This window comes from Falco rusticolus, chromosome 1 (genome assembly GCF_015220075.1).
Source record: "Falco rusticolus isolate bFalRus1 chromosome 1, bFalRus1.pri, whole genome shotgun sequence".
NCBI classification, from domain to species: Eukaryota; Metazoa; Chordata; class Aves; order Falconiformes; family Falconidae; genus Falco; species Falco rusticolus.
The window spans coordinates 88,901,019-88,923,797 of NC_051187.1; the positions used below are offsets into that span (position 1 = coordinate 88,901,019).

Here is a 22,779-nt window from a genome sequence, read left to right on the forward strand (position 1 = left end):
AAACCGGCTACAGCGGGGGCTGAGCACCCCGGTGCAGGCAGGGCTGGCCCTGCCACAGCAGCCACCGAGGGCTCGAGGGGGAACCGAAACTCCCTCTGCCCCTGCTGCAAGTTGCTTTGATGCAGGGAGATGCTCGGGCGTGCAGCCCTGCAGCAAACGCACCCCTCTCGTGGCCTTTCCACCTCCGGGTCATCTTAAAATCAAAAATGCCATAGTGTGAGGAGATGCCAAGTGTCTCAGTGGGTGCCTGGGCAGCTTCCCACACCTCTGCCCTACCAGGCGTGGAGCTCTGCCCACACCAGGCTGCCTGCCTGGGCTGGGCAGGGAGTGCTGCTCCCACAGGGAGGGTGGGAAGGGACCAGGGGTGGGAAGGAGACAGCCACGGTGGGAAGTGCAACAGCACATCGAAGTTTTGGTGACCACGCTGGTTTTATTGAGCAAGGAGAGAAGGTTTCTGACCGCTTTGGGATGCTGGTGCCAAGGACCCACAGCCCTCTGCACCTGCTCAGCAGCCCCACAGGAGGGACCTGTGGATGGTTTCAGGGACACAGGGCTGCTCCCCAGAGCTGACCAGCTCAGCCCAGAGCTCAGGGGTTAGAGGGCCGTGCTGGCTGGCCCCTGGCCCGGTGCTTTGGCATCACGCGGGTAGTACTCGGCCAGGATGCTCTCAGGGATGCGCTTGAGCAACTGCTTGGGGAAGATGCGCAGCAGCTGCCAACCGATATCCAGGGACTCAAAGATGGTCCGGTTCTCGTAGGGACCTGGGAAGAGAAGCAGGCAGGAGCAAGGACATGCTGGGGGTCTGGTCCAACCCCCAAACCACCGCTCGGCTGGGGGCTGGGGTCCAGCCACCCGCCTCACCCTGGGTGATGAATTGCTTCTCGAACTTCTGCAGGAACTCCAGGTAAAGCAAGTCATCGGGCGAGAGCGCCTCTTCCCCCACCACCGCCTTCATCGCCTGCACATCCCTCCCGATGGCGTAGCAGGCGTACTGTGGGACAGACAGGGCAGCAGGACAGACACTGTGCAACCTACCGGGCAGGCAAAGCACGGGCAGCAGCACAGCCTCTCCCCTGACCAGCTCCAGGAGCAGCATACATATAATTGTATATGTGTATATATATTATAGGCAACAATATATGTTGCATGGAAAACAATCCAGCTTGCTGTCAGCCTGGGTTTCTTGCAGCAGGACAAGCTACGGCTCCAGCTGTGCTCTGGGGCTTTGCATCCCCTGGATTTTCCACTTCCAAGGGTAAAGCATCCCACCCCCTTACCTAAACTCTCCCTTATGTCAAGGAGATGACAGGAATAAGTGCTCATATCTGTCATGGCCAAAAGCACCACAATCTCAGCCCCAGGCAGGAGCAGGAGGGCTCTGGAGGGACAGATGATTCCATTTCCCACACTGCACATCACGGTTCCCCACCCCGCAGCCCAGCCCTTACCAGCTGGTTGGACACATCCCCGTGGTCCTTCCTGGTCATGCCCTCCCCAATGGCCGACTTCATCAGGCGGGAGAGGGAGGGCAGTACATTGATGGGGGGGTAGATCTGCAGGAAGAGGGGGACCCACACACACATTTGCCCACTGCCAGCACTGCTGGGTATTGGCAAGGGGACTGCTGCCCCCACTTCGGACTCCCCCCTGCCCTTGGCACCCCCATCCTGGTGCTCTCAGGTGGTTTCCAGCCCCATCCAATGCCGGGGAGGGGGACAGTGGTGCCAGATCCAACCCCACTCCGCCACAGCACAGAGCCAGGCAGGGGCACGGGAACGAACCTGCCTGTTGTGGAGCTGCCGGTCAACGTAGATCTGCCCCTCAGTGATGAAGCCCGTCAGGTCGGGGATAGGGTGGGTGATGTCTAAGGGGAGGCAGGATGGTGTGAGCCCCAGAAGCAGGTCTGGCTGTTCAGCCGGGCAGGGGACATGGCTGTGCCCCACGCTGGGGCTGAGCGGCGCAGCGTGGCCCCAGGGAAGCTGCACCAGCCTGTGGTTGTGAGCAAGAGCCAGTTCCCCCCATTGCCAGGCAGAGACCCACCTGGTTTAGGCTTGCGTGTGTGTGCACCCCTATGCCCATGCCTACGCATCCCCCTCCTCCACACCCCTCAAGTGTGAGCCCCCCAGCTACACCCTTTGGCTGAAACCCAGCGCTCTGCTCCAGCTGGGGGGCCAGAGGGACAACTTGGGGGGGGGTGTGTGTGGAAATAACCGTAAATCATCCCAGCAAGCTTTGCTACCCTGACAGATCCTACAATCTCCCCCAGAATGTGGTAAAACAGAACAATTTGGGATTTCCCAGCCCTGTGGCTTCCCAAGGCCACGTGCCGTGTCCCCCCCGGGCTGCTGACCATCGTTGGGCATGGTCAGGATGGGGATCTGCGTGATGGAGCCATTCCTGCCCTCCACGCGCCCAGCCCGCTCGTAGATGGTGGCCAGGTCGGTGTACATGTAGCCAGGGAAGCCGCGGCGGCCGGGCACCTCCTCCCTGGCTGCTGACACCTGCGGGGCAGGGGAGCTGCCATTAGTGCTGGGGGGGCTCAAGCACCCCAGGCACCCCCAGCACCTCAGGCATCCCAAGTGGCCCAAGTATCCTGGACACCCCAGGTGTCCTGGGCACCCTGAGCACCCCAAGGCATCCCCAGCACCCCGAGCATACCAGACACCCCAAGCATTCTGAGCACTCCTCAGCACCCCAAACACCCCAAGCATCCCAGGCACCCTGAGCACCCCAAGCATCCGAAACACTGCAAGTACCCTGGAAGCCCAGGCATCCTGAGCACCCTGGGTACCCCCAGCACCCCAAGCACCCTGGAACCCCCAGCACCCTAAGCATCCCAAACACCCCAAGCATCCCGGGCAGCCCAAGTGGGCAGTCCTCATCCCCTGCCACACAGGGAGGACACAGGGACTGGGGCGGATCCGGGGGACATGTGCTGACCTCCCGCAGGGCCTCGGCATAGGAGCTCATGTCTGTCAGGATCACCAGCACGTGTTTCTCGCACTGGTAGGCGAGGAACTCAGCAGTGGTCAGGGCCAGGCGGGGTGTTATGATCCGCTCAATGCTGCAAGGGAGACAGCGTGGGCACCCCCAGATCCCAATTCCACCCTGGCAGAGCATCCTCAGAGCCCGGCAGGCTGCAGCATGTTGGCAAGGATGCCCAGAGGAGGGACCCCAGCTCTCGGGGTCCCTGAGCTGGGACCAGGCAATGGCCATGGAGGAGGAGGAGGGAGGCACCCACTGCCCACCCAGGCATCGGCTCCCAGCCACTGCAGGAAAGCATGGGGACCAAACACTGGCTGGGTTCAGTGCCAGCTGCCCCTCCCATCCTGTGTGCACCCCCCTGTACTCCCCAGTGCCCCGCGCTGAGCTGCACTGGAGGCTGCTCCCCATCCCATCACAGCGGCAGTTTTGGGGGTGCCAGGAGGGCACAGGGAGGAGCCCAAGGGACTCAGCACCGTGCAAGATGTGCCACACACACACACTTCTGCAGCCCCTCTCTGCTACTCAGTGCAGAGCTTGCAGCACCCAGAAGCAGGGCTGACTGCTGGGGAGCAGAGGGACCCGCAGCCTCTGGGGGTCCCACACACAGCAGGACCCTAATGACCCCCAGCTGCACCCAGCACCAGGCTCTGCACCGTGATCCACCCGAGACGGATCAGGCCCTCAGTGGGGAGAGAGGAGAAGGGAGAAACGAGGAAGAGGAGAAAGGAGAAACGAGGAAGAGAAGAAAGGAGAAACGAGGAAGAGGAGAAAGGAGAAACGAAGAAGAGGAGAAAGGAGAAACGAAGAAGAGGAGAAAGGAGAAACGAAGAAGAGGAGAAAGGAGAAACGAAGAAGAGGAGAAAGGAGAAAGGAGAAACAGAGAGGAGAAAGGAGAAAAGGAGAGGAGAACTGCATGCCAGAGCCCCAAGGCTGACTCACGTGGGGTCATTGGCCAGGTTGAGGAAGAGGCACACATTCTCCATGGAGCCGTTCTCCTCAAAGTCCGACTTGAAGAAGCGAGCTGTCTCCATGTTCACCTGCCCAGGTGGGAGAGGCTGGTCAGCAAGAGCAGGGCAGCTTCATGCACGGGGAAACTGAGGCAGGCTTTGCCGTGGCAGCAACAGGGAGGCGGCAGCCAGGCTGCCTACATGTTCCATGCAGTCTGGGCTCCTCAGCAGGCTTTGCTGAGGTCGGCTGGGCTGTGCTGTCCCGGGACTAACTCACCCCCATGGCAGCGAAGACGATGGCAAAGTTGTCATCATGGTAGTCCATCACGTCCTTGGACTTCTTCACCAGCCCAGCCTGCCGGCAGATCTGTGCAGCAATCTGCAGCAGGACAGAGACAGGCGGGCAGCACAGGGCCAGTGCCCATAGCCAAGTCCCCCCACTGGAGGGGCCACGGCCCCCCTGGGACCAGGATACAGCCCCACAGCAGCAAAGGGCAGGGGACGGAGCTAGGACGAATAGAAACCAGCGGAGAAGAGGTCATCCCTGGAGAGGCATCAGCACCCCCAGCTGCCCACCCAGCCCCACAGGTCAAGGGGGAGTGGGGTCCAGCCCCCCCACCCCAAGCCAGCCGTGCCCCCTTGCCATGGCACCGTGCCCATTGTGCCGGGCCCTGACTTGACCATGGTCACCCTCCTGTGTCACTCCCGATCTGTCAGGTATGGTTTTCCACCCCATCGCACCACTGTCTGTGTTGAGGGGGTCAGGGCAGCACTGCCCACCCACCACGCTGGTGCACCTATGGATCAGGCTGGTTATCTCCACTGCCTCCTGCCCTGCCTGCCCCTGGTACAGCCATGCTTGTGGGGCCACGAGATGATGTGCAGCCCCCTGCCCCACTGGCTCAGGCACCCCACACCAGCCTGGATCAGCTCTGCCTTGCCGCCAGTGCAGCTCTTGCCACGCCAGGGTTTGCTTTACCCCTCGCTGTGCAGATGGGGGAACTGAGGCACAAGATAACATGAGCTTCCCTTCTCCCGCATGCACCAGCCCATCACCCTGCATGGCTGGGGGCACTCAGGGAACACAACAGCCACCACAAAAGGTGGGTCTGGCCCCGTCACGGCAAGCAGAGAACCAGAGCACAGTGGGGAGAGGAGTTAAAACACAGAAGACAGGCTCCAGCCCTCCCAAATCCCCCCACACTGCCTCCTTCATCCTCATCCTCATCCTCCACCTGCTGCCAGGGCTGCATCAGCAGCTTAGCACCCCGTGAGGACCCACCTCATTGTGGGGGAGCCCGGCAGCAGAGAAGATGGGGATCTTCTGGCCCCGGGCGATGCTGTTCATCACATCGATGGGCGAGATCCCGGTCTGGATCATCTCCTCAGGGTAGATGCGGCCATGGGGGTTGATGGGCTGGCCTGGAGCAGGAAATTAGGCACCCACAGGGTACCCCAAAATGGGGGAATCGCCCCGGTTGGTGCCAAAAATTAGGCATGAACTTCTGGAGATAAGGAAGGAGCAGGCTCTTGGAGCAGTGCGATCACCCAGCACCAGCCCTGGGGTGGGATGGGCTTACCAGCCACCACCCCTGCACCCATACCCCCACCCAGGGCACTCCAAGGGGCATGGATGGACCCCCCTGGGAGTGGCATGGGGACGGCACCGTGGGGCTGCTCCAGCCATGAGGGCACAGCGTGATCCCCAGATCCAGACTGTCCCCAAGACCCTCATTGCCTGCAGCTGGTAAAAGAAGCTGGCAAAGCAACGCCGTGCCCAGAGCTGTCACCATTAATGTCCAAGAAGTCCTCGGCCATCACCGGGGGACCGCTGTCGATGGGTTTGGCAGAGCCGTTGAAGACCCGACCTGCAAGGAGAGAGCTTCAGAGGTCCCTGGCTGAAGGCACCAGCTGAGGGGGGACACCCAGCCCTGCGAGCGGGCAGCTGCCTGCTCCGTGGCTGCAGGGCAGGGTTTCCATCCGGCTCCCGGTGCCCTGTGCTGCTGCAGGCAGTGCTGGGACAGTCAGCAGTGCTTCCGAGACCGAAGGTCTGCTGAAGTCTCCCTGCAAGCCCCCCATAGCGTGCAGGGGCACCTGGGGGCTATCCTGCCCCTCCTGAGTACCCCCAGCTGTGGGGAAACCTGGGAAATGGAGGGCACGGAGGGCACCTATGGGTGCCACAGGACATCCCAGCTGCCTGAGGTGCCCCAGAGGGGACGTGGGTGCTGGGTGGCTGTGGCTGAGGAGCAGAGGACTTTGCACCTGGGGTGGCTGCAGGCATCCCCAGTCCCTGTGCCAGGGGACAAGGTGTGCCCACATCACTGCTTGGGGCAGGCAGGGACCATGTCACCCAAGGGCTGGGTGACACCACAGCAAGATGCCAGCACACAGAGCCACATCCCCAGAGACCTCCCCATGCCATCCAAGCCTCCATCACCTCCCCCATGGGGTTGCCGGGTCCCGTGAAGGTGGGATGACACCAAGACCCCCCCCCCATACCAGCCCTGGGGAGGGGGTACAAGGCTCCCGGAGAGCTGCTGAGCTCGTGCTCAGCCTCATCGACCAGCTCCGAGCTGCAGGATCGATAGCGGCAAAGGCGGTGTGCCAGCTCTGCGGCCCCCCCGGCACCCCCGCCCGCTGCTGCCGCCCCCATGGGACTTTCTCGAGGTCCCCACGGGCCGGGGAAGCATCGCCGTGTCAGAGCAGATCAAGCTGACGGCGGGGCCGGGGCGCGGAGGCACAGAGCATGAAAGGTCAGTAACCTTGGTGCTCGCTGGGCACCCACATCTTGCCGGCGTGCAGCCACTGAACTCAGCGCCGCGACACAAAGCAGGGCAGAGGGGAGGGAAGGGGTGATGCAGCCGAGCACCTGGGAGACCCCCAGATGAACCCCCCCCCGAGACAGGGCGGGAAGGCTCGGAGGGACAAGCGGGGCCAGCTTGGGATGGACTCCGCGTACCTCTGCCCACCCCTAGCCCCTCCTGGGGGGGCTCAGGGATGGATCCCGTGTGGGGACAGGGGGACCCCGCCTGGGGAAGGAGCAGGGGCCTCCCTCCCCGCTGCCGGGGAGCCGGGACCTGTCCGGCCGTCACCGTGCGCTGCCGTACCGTGCTCGACACCCGCCCGCTCCCAGCCAGGCTGCCCTTTCCGCTGCCCTTTGCAGGCAGGGCTCTGGCCGGGCTCTGCGCTGCCGGCAGAGATGGGAAGGAGATTGCAGGAGACACTCGGCTCCCAACCGGGGAGCGACGCCGTGCGTCAGCCCACATCCCTCTGTCGGGACCCTGAGTGACCGCTGTCACCGGCTGCAACCCCTGCGAGTCCCCGGGGCTGCTTTGGGGGCTGCAGAATCCCTCAGGATCTGGGGAGGGGGATCAAGGCCCTGCGGCTGAACTTGAACGGCCCCAGGGGAGTCTGCTTGGGGCCGGGGGGGTCTGCCAGCACCCAGCTCTGCCCAGGTGGATGACCCTGTGGGGACAGGGGTGGCAGGTCCCCTTTTTGTGCTCACACCTGGGCAGATCTCAGGGCTCAGCAGAGACTGGGAAGATGCTGCTCTCCTAAAGCCAAGGTAATGGGAGTCCTAGCGGCATGACCATGGGCAAAAATCTGCCTCTCCTCACCCGGGAAATCTTCTTCCAGTGCAGCCCAAGCTTTTTCTCCTGGGATAACTGGGCAGAGTGGGCCCCGGGGGATGTTTTAGCCCTGTACAAGGGTCACCATCTCTCCACACTGGATGTGACTCTCCCAGGAGCAGAGAGCATGCCCAGGAATGTGCTCAGCCCCTAGGCAGCAGAGAGCTAAACTCCAAGACCCCCAGACTCCTCTGGCTGCCTGCACTTGGATACCCCACCATGCATGCACCGAGGTGTATGGGGGCTCAGCGGCTGGCTGGGCTTACCCAGCATGTCCTCAGAAACTGGGGTCCGGAGGATGTCCCCAGTAAACTCGCAGGAGGTCTTCTTGGCATCGATCCCAGATGTTCCTTCAAACACCTGTGGAGACCCCAGGGCAAGAGGCAGGTGGGTGGCAATTAGCTGGGATTAGCAGGCGCAGAGGGCCATGGGGCTCAGGGGCAGCAAGGCTCTCCATGGGGAGGTGATGTGATCTGCACTCACCCGAAAAACTCATCAGGGAGAGGTGATAAAAGAGGGTGAGAGACCCCAGGGTTAAGAAAACTCCCTGCTGAGGGGCTCTGGCGTGTGGGAGGCAGGGGAGGGGGGACCACACTCTTGTGAATGCAATGAGCACGGCAAGAAGGGCCTCGGGCAGGGAAACCCAAGGCATTTTGATCGGTATAATATTTGACACCATTTGTATTAATTAACCTCCAGATCGCTGCTTTAATTAGAGCCATGTGGCCCCTGGGAGAAGGGCAGGCTTGGGAATGCCAGGGGCAGACAGCTGGCGGGGATGCCAGCAGGCACGAGGGCAGGTGATGGCCGCAGGAGCTGGGTGTGTGCAGGTGCGTGCAGGTCAGCCCCCAGCAAAGCTGCTTCTGCAAAAGGCTCCTTTTTTCCTCTTGTTTTTCCTCCTGAGGCTGACTCCCTAATAGGATTAAAAGGGCGCTGCAGAGGTCCGGGCGGCATTAGAGGAGCGAAGTTTGGTGGCTTGCAGCTGTGCAGCCACCCCGGAGCCCTGGGCTGGCTGGTTGGGGGGGGACCTGGGTGGGAGAGGACCCCAGCTAATTGGGCAAGATAGCCCCAAACAGCCCCAGTGCTCACGGTGAAACCCCACTGCTTGGCTGCCCTGGTTTTGGGGGGCAGCACCCCAGGAACCCACTGCCGGTCCTGGTCCCGCAGGGGACTGGTGGCAGGAGGGTTGGGGGGGTCAGCACAAGGAGGTCAGTGGGGAAGATGTAGGGATAAGGGATGGGGGGTCCCATCATTGCGGCATCACCCAGGCAGGCTCTCCCTGGCACGGACACGGGGAGGGGAGCTGGGTGGGCAGCTCAAGCGAGGGGAGGATGGGCACAGCAGAACGGAGACCCAGCACAGGGTCGTGCCCACATCTGGCCCTAGCATCTTGCTGAAGTTGCACAGATGTCATCATTTTGCCTTTGGCACCCAGATACTCCTGCCCTGAGCAGGCACCAGCTCTATCGCCACTGGTGCCACTCCACCAGCCCCGGCACAGCTCCCTCCGCTCCAGCCAAAGGGCCATGGGCCAGCCAGGAGCTGCACAGCAGGACACTGCCTGTCCCAGGACACCAGAGAGCTGGGACAAGAGCCCAGCAAGGCTGTGCTGGCTGCAGCAGCCACGGCTGGAAGGAGGCAGACCCCTGAGCCATGCTGTCCCGGTGTGTCCCCCATCCCGCCACATCCCTGCCACGCTGGGCTCACCTGGACGATGGCTTTGGAGCCCATCACCTCCAGGACCTGCCCGCTGCGGCGGGTGCCGTTGGGCAGCATGAAGTTCACGATCTCAGCATACTGGGCAAACTGTAGGGACAGGGCTGGTGTGAGATGGGTGCAGGGGGCTCCTCTCCCTCCACTCCAGGCCACCCCTTGCAGACCCTGCCCACCAGCCCTGCCTGCCAGTGCTGCCTCAGTTTCCCCTGAAATGGTTGGGGTGTCCATGCTCTCTGCAGCCACCCAGCACTGGCAGGGGGGGATTCAGCGGCTGATGCCCCTGCCCCATCCCGGCGCGTGCTCCAGGCTGTGGCACTGCTCCATGCCTCAGTTTCCCCAACAGCCCCCTCCTGCCAGGGGTGCTTTCAGGCGCCCCCCAAGCCTGACAGCTAACAAACTCAACCCCCTCTCCATACCAGAAGCAGGCAGACCCATCACCTGCATAAAGCAGCATCTCTGAGAGCCTGCCAAAGCACATCCACAGCCCTGGGTAAACCCCCCGGAGTCGGTGGCATCTCTGAGGGACAAGGGCTGCAGCCCCCCCAAGGACACCAACCAACCTCCCCAGCCTTCCCACCCAGCTGGGACCCCCAGGGCAGATGGAGGGGACTTCTCAGCAGCCCCTTGGCTGAGGGATACGTCCTGCTCTGGGGACAATGTTCAAGGGGGCTCACTCCCTGAGCGTGCCTGCCCAGCACACCCTGTGCTCTCTTCCTCCTCCTCCTCCCTGCTCCCAGCTACTGGGGCTGGCTCCAGCTCTGTGAACTTTGGACTTTAATTCTTCTGTAAAGACCTTTGCATAAAGGACAACAAAGTGAAGGAAACACCCACCATGGTCATGCTCTTTAATTGAGCTTAATTTCCATCCTGCCAGGCTCGGTGTGGAAGGGGCCATAGAAATGAGCCACCAGCTAACAAAGCCCCTCGGAGGGTCCCAGCTGGCAAGGCCACGCAGCGATGCTGAGATGCCCAACACCCACCCAAGTGAGCACAGGCCCTGCTCCTGGAGCAGGGACAGGCAGGGTGCCACCAAGGTGACACCTGGTGCTGGGGACATGGGCTGAGACAGGGTTTGTGCGGTGGTCTCGCTCAGAGCAGGCTCCCCTATGGAGCCAGGGCTCAGGCAAGGGCACAGGGGACAGGAGCCAGAGCTCGGGCTGGGACACAGGGGACAGGAGCTGCACTAAAGCAGGGGCACAGGGGACAAGGGATGGGAGCCAGAGCTTGGGCAGAGGGACAGGGGACAAGGCACAGGAGCTGGAGCCCAGGCAGGGGGACAGCAGGTGCCTGGGTGCGGGGGGACACGGGGCAAGTGCAGGGTGCCCATGCAGAGCGCACACACACGGCCACCCGTGCGCTCACACGCGTCCCATGTCCGTGCACACGCCAGCACACACGCTTGCACGCCCACACACGTGTGCAGGCTGGCACACGGGCTCTGCTGCCGGCCGCGTCCAGAGGAGGGAGCTCGGAGCTGGCTGACGGACCCCAGAGAGGAGGGGACAGCCCAGGGGACAGGGGACAAGGGAGAGGGGACAGGGACACGCTCCCCCATTGCACCCTCCCCGCCCGGGACGGGGTCTGGCAGTCAGGCCCGGGCAGGGACAGCACGGTGGTCCCCGCACAGCCCAAAGTGACACTATCAAGGGGTCCCCTTGTCACCCATCGGCAGACGGGGTCCTACCTTCACATTGTCCAGCACCACCAGAGGCCCGTTGACCCCACACACCGTCTGGTAGGCTGTCAGGGGAAGGACACACCATCAGCCCCCGGAGAAGGGGATGCTCCCAGCATTGTCACCCCCAAACCGCGGGGGCTGGGGGGCCACAGCACCAGCAGGGCAGGTTCTGTTCCACCTCAGCACCATCCATTCCTGCTATCCCATCCCTTATCCTAGCTACAGACCAAGCAGCTGCTAAACTTGAGACCCAGAAGATCCATCCTGCAGGAAATGTCACTTTTACTAAAATAATTTTATTTCAGTTCATATAAAAAACTTAAGTAGAAAAAAATGTGCAGGAAGGAAGGACACAAAGCCAGGAGCGAGGCAGCAGCAGCCTGCCCCCACCAGCAAACTGAAAGACTTTCTGCAAGTCAACATTCTGCTTTTCCAAGCACAGTTTTTCCTTACACCAAGATTTTGCTTTTAAAAACCATAATAAAAAGCCCTTTTGTGGAAAATACATATTAACAAGTTGCAAGAGCCACATCCCACCCAGGCAGAGAGGGGCTTGGGGCCATTGGCAGCACAGATAGGGGCAGGCAGTTTCCACCCCAAAACTGGCCTGTCACTCCCTCCTTTTCCCACTATGGGAACCCCCTCATGCAGGGAGACCCTGGTGCCTCCCTCAGCCACCCAGACCGCAATAGACACCGGTTCGCACCCCGCGGCTGCCATCCTTCACCAAATGCTGCCTGTGGCACAGTGAAGGCAGGATTAGGTCTGTGCCCCTCCCCGTGCCGTTGCATGGCTGTGCTCCACAGTGGCTCCTGCCATTGTGCCAGTGGCTACACAGCAGCCAGCCTGGGGGCTGCATCGCCTTCATAAGGTCCCCCATGTGCCGGGCAGGGATGCCACAACCAGGGATGCCACCACAACCAGCAGGTTTTGGATCCAGGATGAGCAACGTCTCCCTGTCCCCCAGCTTCCCTGGCTCAACCCCCCCTCATCCAGCAGCACCAGGAGAGCTTCCCAACCTTCAGCAGCCCTATCCCAGTGGCACAGCAGCCCTGGCAAGGTGCTGGCCACTCCAGTAGCTCCTGCAGATCCCAGCTCCCTTCCCAGCAGGGCATCCCCATCTCCACCAGGCTTTTCCTCGTCCATCCCATGCCCACAGCAGCCTCCGCCCCGTTCCCTCCACCGCCCAGCCCCGTTGTTACAGCACAGCCCACACACCCTCCAAAACCCACGGGCACAGACAGCACCCCAGATGCTGTGCAACGGGCACAGCCCTGTCATCTCCCACTGCCCTTCCGCCAGCAGCACATCAGCAGAGCTGCCCCCCTCACCACAGTCACCTCTTGTCCCCAGGGGAGACCTGGGATGGACAACCCTAGCTGGATGCTGCTGGGCTGGAGGACAGACTTCCAGAGCCACCACCACTCAGGCAAGTTCCGAGCATCCTGCCTGGTCCTGCCAGCAGGGTGCAAAGTGGCACTGCCTGGGGTGCCAGCCTGGGACCCCACAGTTCAGGATGAGACCTCAGGGCACCAGGGACTGCGCTGCATTCAGCCAAGGAAACAAGGGTGCTGGGGATGCAATTTCTCCAAAGTGACTACAAAGACCCTGGGGATAACTGTAGGGCAGGGAAGCTCCTGGGATGTAAAGCCCAAGGATGACAAATAGGGATGAAGCCCAGCAAGAGGAGGCAGGTCCCCAGGGATGGGGAATGCAAGGGTTGGGAGCAGCTTCCCAGGCAATTGCAGGTCCCTGATCATTTTACCAATGTGTCAAATGCTGTAATGCCTGCCATGGCAGGGCCTTGCTTTGCTGACCCCACTGGGCCCTTTCATCCCCCTGCCCTCTCTTCTCACACCAAGTTCTCTGATTTGCTCATGATCCTAATCGGATTGGAGAGGCTGGGCCAGCTGGTGAGCTTGCCAGCCTCCCTCCCACCAGCTGCAGGGATGGGTGGTCCAGGGCAGTGGGATGCGGGTCCCTACACCGCAGCATCCTGGCTACCCTTCTGGTGATGCCAGCACCGGTGCTGGAGCCAGCCCTGCACATGTGTTAAGCAGCCAAGCCGGACCAGCCACAAGAACTTCATTTCTAGGGGTCAGGCCCTGTTTGCCGCTTGCTGGCTGCATCCCACATCTGGGAGCACCAATCCCGGGCCACCCCACAGCCCAGCGCAGGGCCACCCCCAGCAGCACAGCCAGGGCCCCAGCACTCAGCTTCCCTCGCCCAGCCCCTGGCCCGGTGCAGGTGCCAGTAATCCCTGCCATTTCTGCAATTAGAATCACAGCATGGTTTGGGTTGGAAAGGACCTTAAAGCCCACCCAATCCCCCCCCCCAGCCCAGGCTCCTCCAAGCCCCGTCCAGCCTGGCCTTGGACACTGCCAGGGATGGGGCATCCACAGCTGCTCTGGGCAGCCTGTGCCAGAGCCGCGCCACCCTCATGGCAAAGAATTTCTTCCTAAGATCTGATCTAAATCTATCCTCCTTCAGCTTAAAGCCATTCCCCCTTGTCCTATCCCTAGATGCCCTTGTAAAAAGCCCCCCTCCAGCTTTCTTGCAGCCCCTTTAGGCACTGGGAGGTGCCCTGAGGTCTCCCCACAGCCTTCCCTTCTCCAGGCTGAACCCCCCCAACTCTCCCAGCCTGTCCCCACAGCAGAGCTGCTCCAGCCTCTGACCATCCCCGTGGTCCCCTCTGGCCCTGCTCCAACAGCTCCACGTCTCTCCTGTGCTGAGGACCCCCGAGCTGGAGGCAGCGCTGCAGGGGGGGTCTCACCAGAGCAGGGCAGAGGGGCAGAGCCCCCTCCCTCGCCTGGCCAGCCACGCTGCAGGGGATGCAGCCCAGGGCACAGGTGGCTCTCTGGGCTGCGAGCACACAGTGCTGGGTCATGCCCAGCTTCTCATCCACCAGCACCTCTGGGTCCTTCTGAGTAGGGCTGCTCTCCATCCCTTCATCCCCAGCCTGCACAGATACCAGAGATGGCCTTAAGTCAGGTGCAGGACCTTACATTTGGCCTTGTTGAACCTCACGAGTTTCACATGGGCCCACTTCTCAAGCTAATTAGCTAATTAGCCTTCTTTCCGTTACCCAATTACACTCAGTTCCTGCTGTCCTCCATTCAGCAGCCTGGGGGGCTGGCACACCCAGAGCCGGCTCTCTGCCACCAACCTCCTCGGCTTTTGTCTCCTTTATTCCCAAAGTGACCATTCTGCCTTTTATTTCCCCTTCCAGCTCCTTCACAAAATATCCACCACCGCCTCTCCTGCTTCCCTTCCCTCGGGAGGTTTTGTTGGGCTCTTTTCTTCTCTCCCTGCATCTTCTCTGCAGCTCCAGCTGCTGGAGAGCCACCCACATGGGACAGGGCGACAGGGCTCATCCCTCTCTCCCAAGCATGGTGGTCTCTGACCCAGCCCTGATGGCTGCCAGCCCCCTCGGGACCCTCCTGGCTTCCCTTCCACTGCACCAGGCTGTCTCCTCCCACCAAGGGCATCGGACCCTCTGGCAGCACCACTTAGGCCACTGTGGCTGCGACACTGGATCGCTGGCAAAGCTCTCTGCCTATCTTCCCATCCATCCTTCCATCCATCCACCCATCCCCATCATTCCACTCATCCATCCTCCCATCTATCCACCCACCCACTCATTCAGCTCTGCATCCACCCACCTATCCAATCTACCTATCTTTAACTAACATATATGCATATATATTTGCCCTCCAGCCATCACGCAGGGAGGGAAGCGCTGTTCCTCTCATTTCCTCATGGGGAAACTGAGGCAGGGAAGGCTCCCCAGCCCAGACTCATGAGGGTCCCTGGCAGTGCAGGGTCTCAGCGCTGCCTTTCCGTCATGCTTCTCTCCAGCTACACCAGTCTGTTTGCAGAGGAGCTGCCCTCTGCTGTCACCGGCTCCCCTTCTTCCCCCACCATGACTTTGTTTTGGGAATGGGTTGTGGGGTGGTGGCAACATCACCAGCATCTCCAATACAGAGGGAGAAATGTAACCCAAGAGTCCAAGCTTGGCCACACAGCTCTGCAATGTCACCTCCGACTTCAGAGATGATGATCCAGGCTTGCTCTCAGTGGGCAGGGACCTCTGGAGATCTCCTGGTCCAAGCCCTGCCCAAGCAGGGTCACCTGGAGCTGCTCCCAGGGTCCCGTCCCAGGGGGATGAAGATCTCCAGAGCTGGAGGGTCCGCAGCTCCGGCAGCCTGGCCTGGTGCCTAGACATCTTCCCAGCCAAAAAGGGCTTTTTGGAGAGTGGGCCTCCAGGGGATGGACAGATGGACGGCCAGGCTTGGTCATGGAGAAATGAACAGGGGGGTGATAAAAAACATTGCTCCATGATTCCCTGTTCTTCACCATTTCCACTGAAAAGCCTATTAAAAAACTCAGAGGGGCTTCGCCTCGCCAGCCACCCGGGGGATTCCCTTTGGTTTGGCTTGCCTCTCTGTGCCAACAACACTGCAGCCCACGCTATGAAAAAATGAATCTCCTGCAAAGGATTTCTGTGCAAAGCATCCCACGTTCCACCAAGGAACGCGCAGCTCCTGGCTTCACAAAGCAGGGAGCCCCAGGGCTTCGCCCCCAGCCCCTGCCTGCCCCAACCCAGCCATCCCCGGAAAAGCGGGTGCCGGTACCCGTGCCACCCTGCCTCGCACTTGTTGCATGGCTCCAGCCCCCTCACCCGTGCCCACCCCTGCAGTGCAAAAGGGCTCTATCACGATAGAGAAGGAAATCACGACAGTAACACCAAGTGACAGCCCACCAAAGGGGTCCAGGGCTAGGGGAACCGAAGAGGAGAAGGAGGCAGAGGAAGAGAGGGATGGGGAGGGACGGGGCAGAGGAGGGGGAGCCCCTGCTACCGGAAAGCACTAATTCAGATAATTAAGATGTTGAGCTGTTATGAACAAGCGGGGGGAGGAGCGGCGGGGTGGGTGGGCTGCGGCGGCCGGCCGGCTGCCGGGGGGCATGGCCGGGGAGAGGGGGGGGGGGGGAGGGCACGGGAGGCAGGGGGAGAGGGGCCAAGAGAAAAGAAAAGTCTTTCAACCTGGCCTTTCCACACCCCCAGCCCCAAATTCACAGCTCCTGTCAGATGCAATCTCTGTTAGCCCTGACACTCACGCACTACTAACCACCGTGGCGGCCGGAGGGGGGGAAGGGCCCCCGGTGACAAAGAGGACCCGACCCAACTACACCCGCCACTAATTGCTCCCCCTCACCGCCCTGCCCTCCCCAGCCCCCTGCCCCTGCCCGGGCATCGCTGCCGGCGCCCCCAGCCCCAGCACGCCTTAGGGCTCTGCTCCAAAGTGCACGGGGGGCTCGCTCCCGGCCTCCGTGGGGTGGTGGTCCCGGCACCCGCCGCGGCGAGGGGATGGATGCAGCCCTGCCCCGTCCTCCTCCAGCCCCGGCCGCGCAGAGGCTGGCAGAGAACTGCGCAAGGTTATTACCTTCTCACAAGCGATCGAGGCAGATTTTGGACAAATTTGCCTGGCAAACTCTGCCCGGCAATGGTTGTCTTGACCTCTGGGACTGGGTGTGCAAGGAGGGATGCTCATCCCTGTTCGCTGCCTGAGGGACTTTGCACATCCCCTACCCCAAATTACAGACCTGGGGTTTGCATGAGGCCACCAGCACCTCCAACACCCTCTCCCACCCCCAGACCCACATGTGGACTGAAGCACGGGATGGCACGGGCTGAAGGGGAACCAAGCTGGAGTAAAGATAGCAAACGGCACTGATAAACAGCCCAAAAATCCCCCAAATCCTCTCCCCTCTGGCCCAGAGCGAGGATGGGGATGAAAAGGTGTCTCAGCAGGTCCAGAGCCGGTCCAGAGCCACTACAGGGCATCAGGATGGGTCCCCAGCATCCCCCCAGCTCACACCTGGCAGGCACAGAGGGGGGGTCCCACCGTGTGGCCCCAGACCTGGCACCCCACAGCGACGGGCAGCAGACACCCTGCGGGGAAGAGGGGGCTGGGTGCGCACAGCACAAGGCATGGTGGCCATGGCTGCTCCCGATCAGGCTGGATGCATCCTGCATCCCTCCCTGGATGCTGCTCACCATTTCATCACACGCGTGCTTAATTTTTAACCCAAACACCAGCCCAGGCTGACACCTGAGGTGCTGCAGCCCAGCTTCCAGGATGGGGCAATAATACGGCCTCGAAGGTGACTTTGACCTCAAAATCCCGCCCAGCCCTGCCCAGCACCGGCACCAGCACTGCAGTGGTGACCCATCCTCCAGGCATGGCAGCATCACCCCAGACACCCCTCGCTGAGCCCCCCAAAAGCCCAGCATCAGCATTGCCCAGCAGCCTCATCCTGCACCGATGATAAGTGCGGCAGCCCGGAGCCGTCCTGGGACTTTTCCGACAATCCCTAAGTGACCGCTTTCCCCCTCCACAACCTGCCCATTGTGCCATGTGTCACTTTGTGCCGCGCTGTCAAACCCACCGGCCTGCCCCAGCCCGGCAGAGCCGGTGAAAAGCCCGGCGGGGGGTCACACTCTATGCCACTAATTAGGACCCGGCGGCCAAGGGTTCCCATACACACCTGCATGTCATGTGAGGAAAGGCAAAGAATGGCAGGGCCAGCCAAGCGTGAACCAAACAAGCCAACCCAAGGAAAAAAAAAAAGAAAAAAAAAAATTTGCTGGGCTTGCTGTCGCATTTTCTATCAGACAAAACAGAGCTGGGGGGGCGGGCGGTGAGGAGCAGGGCTGCTGAACCCCAGCCCCGGGCAGGAGATGCAGGCATCAGCTGGGCCGAAGGCTTTCAAGACGCTGAGGGGAGGAGATGGCCCCAAGGGGAAAGGAGAAGTGATGGAGACCAGAGCTGTGGGGCTGGGGGATCCTGCCACACCATGGGGCAGAGGATCCCACCCCTGTGGGATGGCCCATGGGGTGCTGGCGATGCTACTACTGGGGTGGGAGGATGGATGGCTCCTCCAGGCAGGGGCTGGAGGATGGGGAAGAGCCAGAACCCACCTGCCTAGGCTCGGCCAGCAGCAGGACACAGGCACGCAACGGCTGCAGCCCCCAGGAACCCGCCAGCCCCCTCACCAGCCCTATGGACTCACCGCAGCTGCCATCTCCTACAGCCATGCCAAGGACATGAGCCCAGCTCTGCTTCCCAGCAGTCCGGCAGCTCCAGCACAGAGGGCAAGGGGCTGCCGGCATCTTCTTGGGGTCATCCACAACCTTCCCATCTGCAGCACCAGGATGCCACAGTGGCAGTGCCAGGGAGGGTGAGCAGGGCAGAGCTGGATCGTTGTGAGATGGGAAAAAGGCTGTGGGAGCAGCAAGCCCAACTCTGCACCACCAGCAACCTCCCTCTGCCCAGGGACAAGGCAGTACAAAACAAATCCAGTTTCACTTAGGAAATGGGTATATGGGGCTCACATGTTCTGCAGGCTCCTCCACCTGCAGGTCCCCACAGGGCCAGGCTATATCCCCTGTGCGGTGCCCCTCCATGATGCCACTGTCCCTGCCCTCCCCGGCCCTTGCCATGCAGGCCTGGGCTCTGCTGCAGCTGCTGGGGCTCCCAGGAACCCTCCGCAAGGCTCTCAGGGAGATAAATTTGGGCTCCTCCACTGAGTCTCTGCCACGCCGTGGTTCAGGGTTGCTCTCCCAGCGAGCAACCTCGGGTCTGAAACTGAATTCAAATTGCTGGGCAAGGCAGGGAATATTAAGGGCAGATAAACCAAAGAGATCAGATAATTTAATTCTCCTCCATCCTGTGTTTTGGTGCTGAGCCCTATGAGCCCCTCGCTCCCCCCTGAGCGCCCCACAGCTCCCACACGGAGGCTGGGGGCACCTGGGCTGGCAGCACAGCCTGATGTGGCCCTGTGAGGCTCAGCACCCAGCCCCTGCCCACCAGCAGCCCCCATGGAGAGATGTGTTGGGGTGCCCAGGGCTTGGGGATCTCCTTGATTCCTCCTCTCCTGCTTCCCGTGTCCCCAGCGGGCAATGCCATGTCCCAAACCCCACCAACCACAGCTTCCAAAGGCACCGTCCCCTGCCTGGGGCAGCCCAGGGCTAGCACCACGCCTGGACCCAGTGCAGAGTCCCAGCAGGAGATGAGTCTAACAGGGCTGGTTGGAACATGGCACAGGAGAAGCCAAGATGTGTCCTACCAAAATCCCCTTGCCAGGCTGCAATCACATGGCACAGCTGTTGTGTCACTGGGCTTGCTGCCAGCAAGATTTCTCCATCCATCCATCCACCCAAACATCCACACATCCATCTATCCATGTGTCCATCCATCCAAACACCCAAATGTCCACCCACCCATCCAAACATCCACACATCCGTCCATCCGTCCACCCATCCATCCATCCAAGCATCCCCTTGCAGACCAGCCCTCCAGCTGCTCCCAGCCCATGCCTGCCACGTTCAAAGTGCACCATGGGGCAGGGCGTGGGGCACCCCACTCTGCAGAAGCAGCCCCAAGCCCACGTGTGGGCAGCGGCCCTGAGTCCACGTGCGGGCAGCAGCATGGCTCGCTGCATTGTTTTTTGTAAAGATGGGTCAAGCCAAAGGCCAGGAGGTGATAAGTGCTTCTTCCACTCGCTTGTGCTAATGGATTCGCAGCACGGGGAAGCAGCTGCTAATACCTCCTCTGCCTCTCAGGAGAGCTGGCCCCAGCAGAGCAGTGTAGGCAGCGCTCTGCCTACTCCTGCCAGCCAGCCCTGCCTGCCCACGGCTCGGCTCAGCCCCCCGGGTCGCCCCAGTGCTGGGTGCTGGGCTGTGGGTCACGGTGCTGGGCTGGAGCTGGAGCTTGTTGTAGCTGCTGCCATGCCCAGTGCCATGCCAGGACCCCATATCAGGGCCCCGCGCTGGGACCCCAGGCACCCTGGGCCGCTGAGCACCCAGTGATGGGGCTGGGGACAGGCTATGGCATTGCCGTGGGGCACACAGGGTGAGGAGCCGGAGCAGCAGCACACACCAGGACCCTCCCTGGCACGGGGCAGTGTTCGATATACATCCCCAAGACCGCTCCAAATGTCACCCCCAGGTACCCCCCGCAGCTCTCCCACATTGGTGGGGTCCCTTCTCCTGGCTCCCACCCTCACCTTCACCTTGCAGTGCATTTTTGGGGCAGCCTCAGGGGCCCACTCCCATGCCCCCCGGTGCGTGGGGCTGCAGAGCATCACCTTGTTACAGCCCTCACACACACGTCTCCCACCTCTGACATACAGTGGGGACAGGACAGCCCAGGCAGGACTTTGTCCCAGCCTGGATGTGGCTGCTGGGGGTCTGGCTCTGCACAGCCAGCTTGGCAAAGCTGACCCTGCCCATACAGCTCCTGGAGCCCAGCGACAGGGGGGCAAAGCACGGCGGCCAGGGTCATGGCAGGCACTTTTTGCCTTGAAAAATGAAAATGGGCATTTTTGCCTTGAAAAGCCAGGACAGGCACAGGGGCCACGTGCCAGGCTCCGCATGCGGGATGCCAGGCTGACAGCTGCAGGGAGGGGAGAGCCCATGGAGACCCCACAGGAGCCTGGCCACACGCTGCGCCCTGTGGGGACGATGACCCACCATCCCGCGGGTGCCAGCCCTCGGTCCCTGTCCCCTCCTGGCTGGGGCAGAGAGGCCGTACCACTGTGGAGCAGCTCGTGGGGGGCTGCTCTGTGGGGGCTTCGCTCCGGGCAGGTGATGGGGGCGGCTGCTCTCCCAGCCCAGCAAACCTCCCACAGGCGCACCGAGAAGCGGCTGCAGCAGCGAGAGCCTGTGCGCTGAGCCTGCACGGGGGTAGGACCTGCCCCTCGTGCGACAAAAACCAGCCTTGGCTGCTTGTCCTCCCCCTGCCCCCCTCCCCCCAGTGCCCCTCCTGCGGCCAAGGGCTGCCTGTCACCCAGTGCAAACTGGACAGAAGTCACCCATGGGTGGCTGCTCCCAGCGCCCTGTTGACAGCAAACACGGGCAGGTAGCCGGGCAGAGCCGGCTGCACTCAGCCGTGCCGGGGGGGGGGGCAGCCGGGACCGTGCCAGCCCGGAGCCACCCGGTTTGGGACCAGGGAGGTGACAGCAAAGCTCCCTGCAGCCATCCTGAGACGGGAGTGAAGGCGCAAAGGTCAAAGCAAACGTCCTTGATGCCTCAGAGCCTGCTGGGCTCCGGGGCAGGGCGCTGGGGGGGCAGTCATGCCCCACCCCCAAGATGTGGGGCTGGTGGGCTCGATGAGGTCGGGCTGGGCTGGGGGGTGCAGCCTGTGGGGGTGGGCTGAGGGTGCCAGCAGCCCAGTGCTGCCCACAGGACCCCTGCACCACTGCGAGTGGGGCATGCAGGGACAGATAGAGCTGCCAGCACCCACGGGTGCTGCGCAGGGGACACCTGCACGGCACAGCACCAGCCCTGGCAGTACAAACACACGGACATCACCGTGACGGACGTGGCCGGCCTCAGGCTCCAGCACACGAGTGGGCTGGGAGGCCACAGCAAACATGGCTTTCGGCAAGCACCTCCCTGGCAAGCCCGGGTCCCCTGGCGCCTCGTCATGCCCCCCACTCCCCCCACACGTGGCTGACCCCGGGGGCACTCACACCTGCAGACAGGAGCATTGCACCGTTTTGGGGGGGTAGAGGGGGCCACCAGGGCAGTGGACACCCAGAGAGGACACGGAGCAGCAGCTGGGTGGGTGGGGAGGACGTTGATCCCATTTACCCCCCGCTGCAGTAGGTCAGGATGGGCTCCATTGCCCGGTGCCCCGCAGCACCACTGTGGGATCGGCCGCAGCCCACCGCACACCCCGCAGCTCTCAGGGGGTCTGCAACACCTTTGCCAGCCCCCGCAGCTGCAGACCCCAGGATGGGTGACAACCCCCCGACAGCCCCTGTGCCCCTCCTGAGACCCACATGGCCCCTGTGCTCCCTCCTGCTCCTGGCAGCAAAGGCAGGACCCCTGCCTGCAAGTAGGGGCCATAGAGGGCCACCAGAGCCAGGGTCCCTGCCTGCTCCACTGCCACCCATCTGTCCCTGCCACCCTTGCCTGCCCCATGGCCACCCATCTGTCTCTGCCTGCCCGAGTGCCACCCACCCATCTCTGCCACCCCTGCTTGCCCCACTGCCAGCACCCATCCCTGCCTGCTCCACTGCCAGCCACCCATCCCTGCCTGTCCCACTGCCACCACCTGTCCCTGCCTGCCCCAGTGTCACCACCTGCCCCTGCCTGCCCCACTGCCACCCATCAATCCCTGCCATCCCTTCCTGCCCCAGTATCACCCACCTGTCCCTGCCTGCCCAACTGCCACCACCTGTTCCTGCCTGCCCCAGTGTCACCCACCAGTCTCTGCCACCCCTGCCTGCCCCACTGCCACCCGCCCATCCCTGCCACCCCTGACTGCCCCAGCGTCGCCCACCTGTCCCTGCCTGCCCAACTGCCACCACCTGTCCCTATCTGCCCCCCTGCCACCTCTCCCTGCCTGTCCCACCGCCACCACCCGCCCCCACCACACCACCGCACCCAGTGCGCCTCCCCGGCTCGGAAGCAAAGGGACGCCGCGCCCCCCCCGTGCCGCCCCCCCGTGCCCCCCCAGCCCCCCGCACTCACTCAGCCGGGGGCTGCCGCTGGGGCGGCGGGCGAGGGCCAGGACGTGCTGGCGGGCGGCGGCCGGGGCGGCCATGGCCGGGGTGCAGCGGGGCGGCGCGGGGCGGGCGGCGGCGGCACGCGCTTTGTACCCCCGGCCCGGCCCGGCCCCGCCCGCGCCCCGTGCGCCGTGACCGGCCCGCGGCGGCCGGGCCCCCAGCCCCGCACCCGGGCGCCGGGCGGGCGGGGGCGGGGAAAGGGCGGCTGAGAGCGGTGGGCACGGGGCGGGGGGGCGGAACGGAGTGG

At 62.6% G+C, this 22,779-nt stretch overlaps 1 protein-coding gene across 1 annotated transcript; it reads right to left on the reverse strand.

Moving 5' to 3' along the window:
- Positions 1–594: 594 nt before the first annotated feature.
- Positions 595–22,570, reverse strand: ATP6V1B1 (ATPase H+ transporting V1 subunit B1). The gene is made up of 14 exons (XM_037396102.1): positions 22,498–22,570; positions 10,962–11,017; positions 9,269–9,367; positions 7,828–7,921; positions 5,723–5,800; positions 5,215–5,354; positions 4,210–4,311; positions 3,925–4,022; positions 2,941–3,064; positions 2,351–2,501; positions 1,782–1,864; positions 1,449–1,553; positions 862–991; positions 595–761 (listed from the first exon to the last, which is right to left on the reverse strand). The coding sequence occupies exons 1-14, from the start codon at positions 22,568–22,570 to the stop codon at positions 595–597; spliced, it is 1,500 nt and encodes a 499-aa protein (XP_037251999.1).
- Positions 22,571–22,779: the final 209 nt, after the last annotated feature.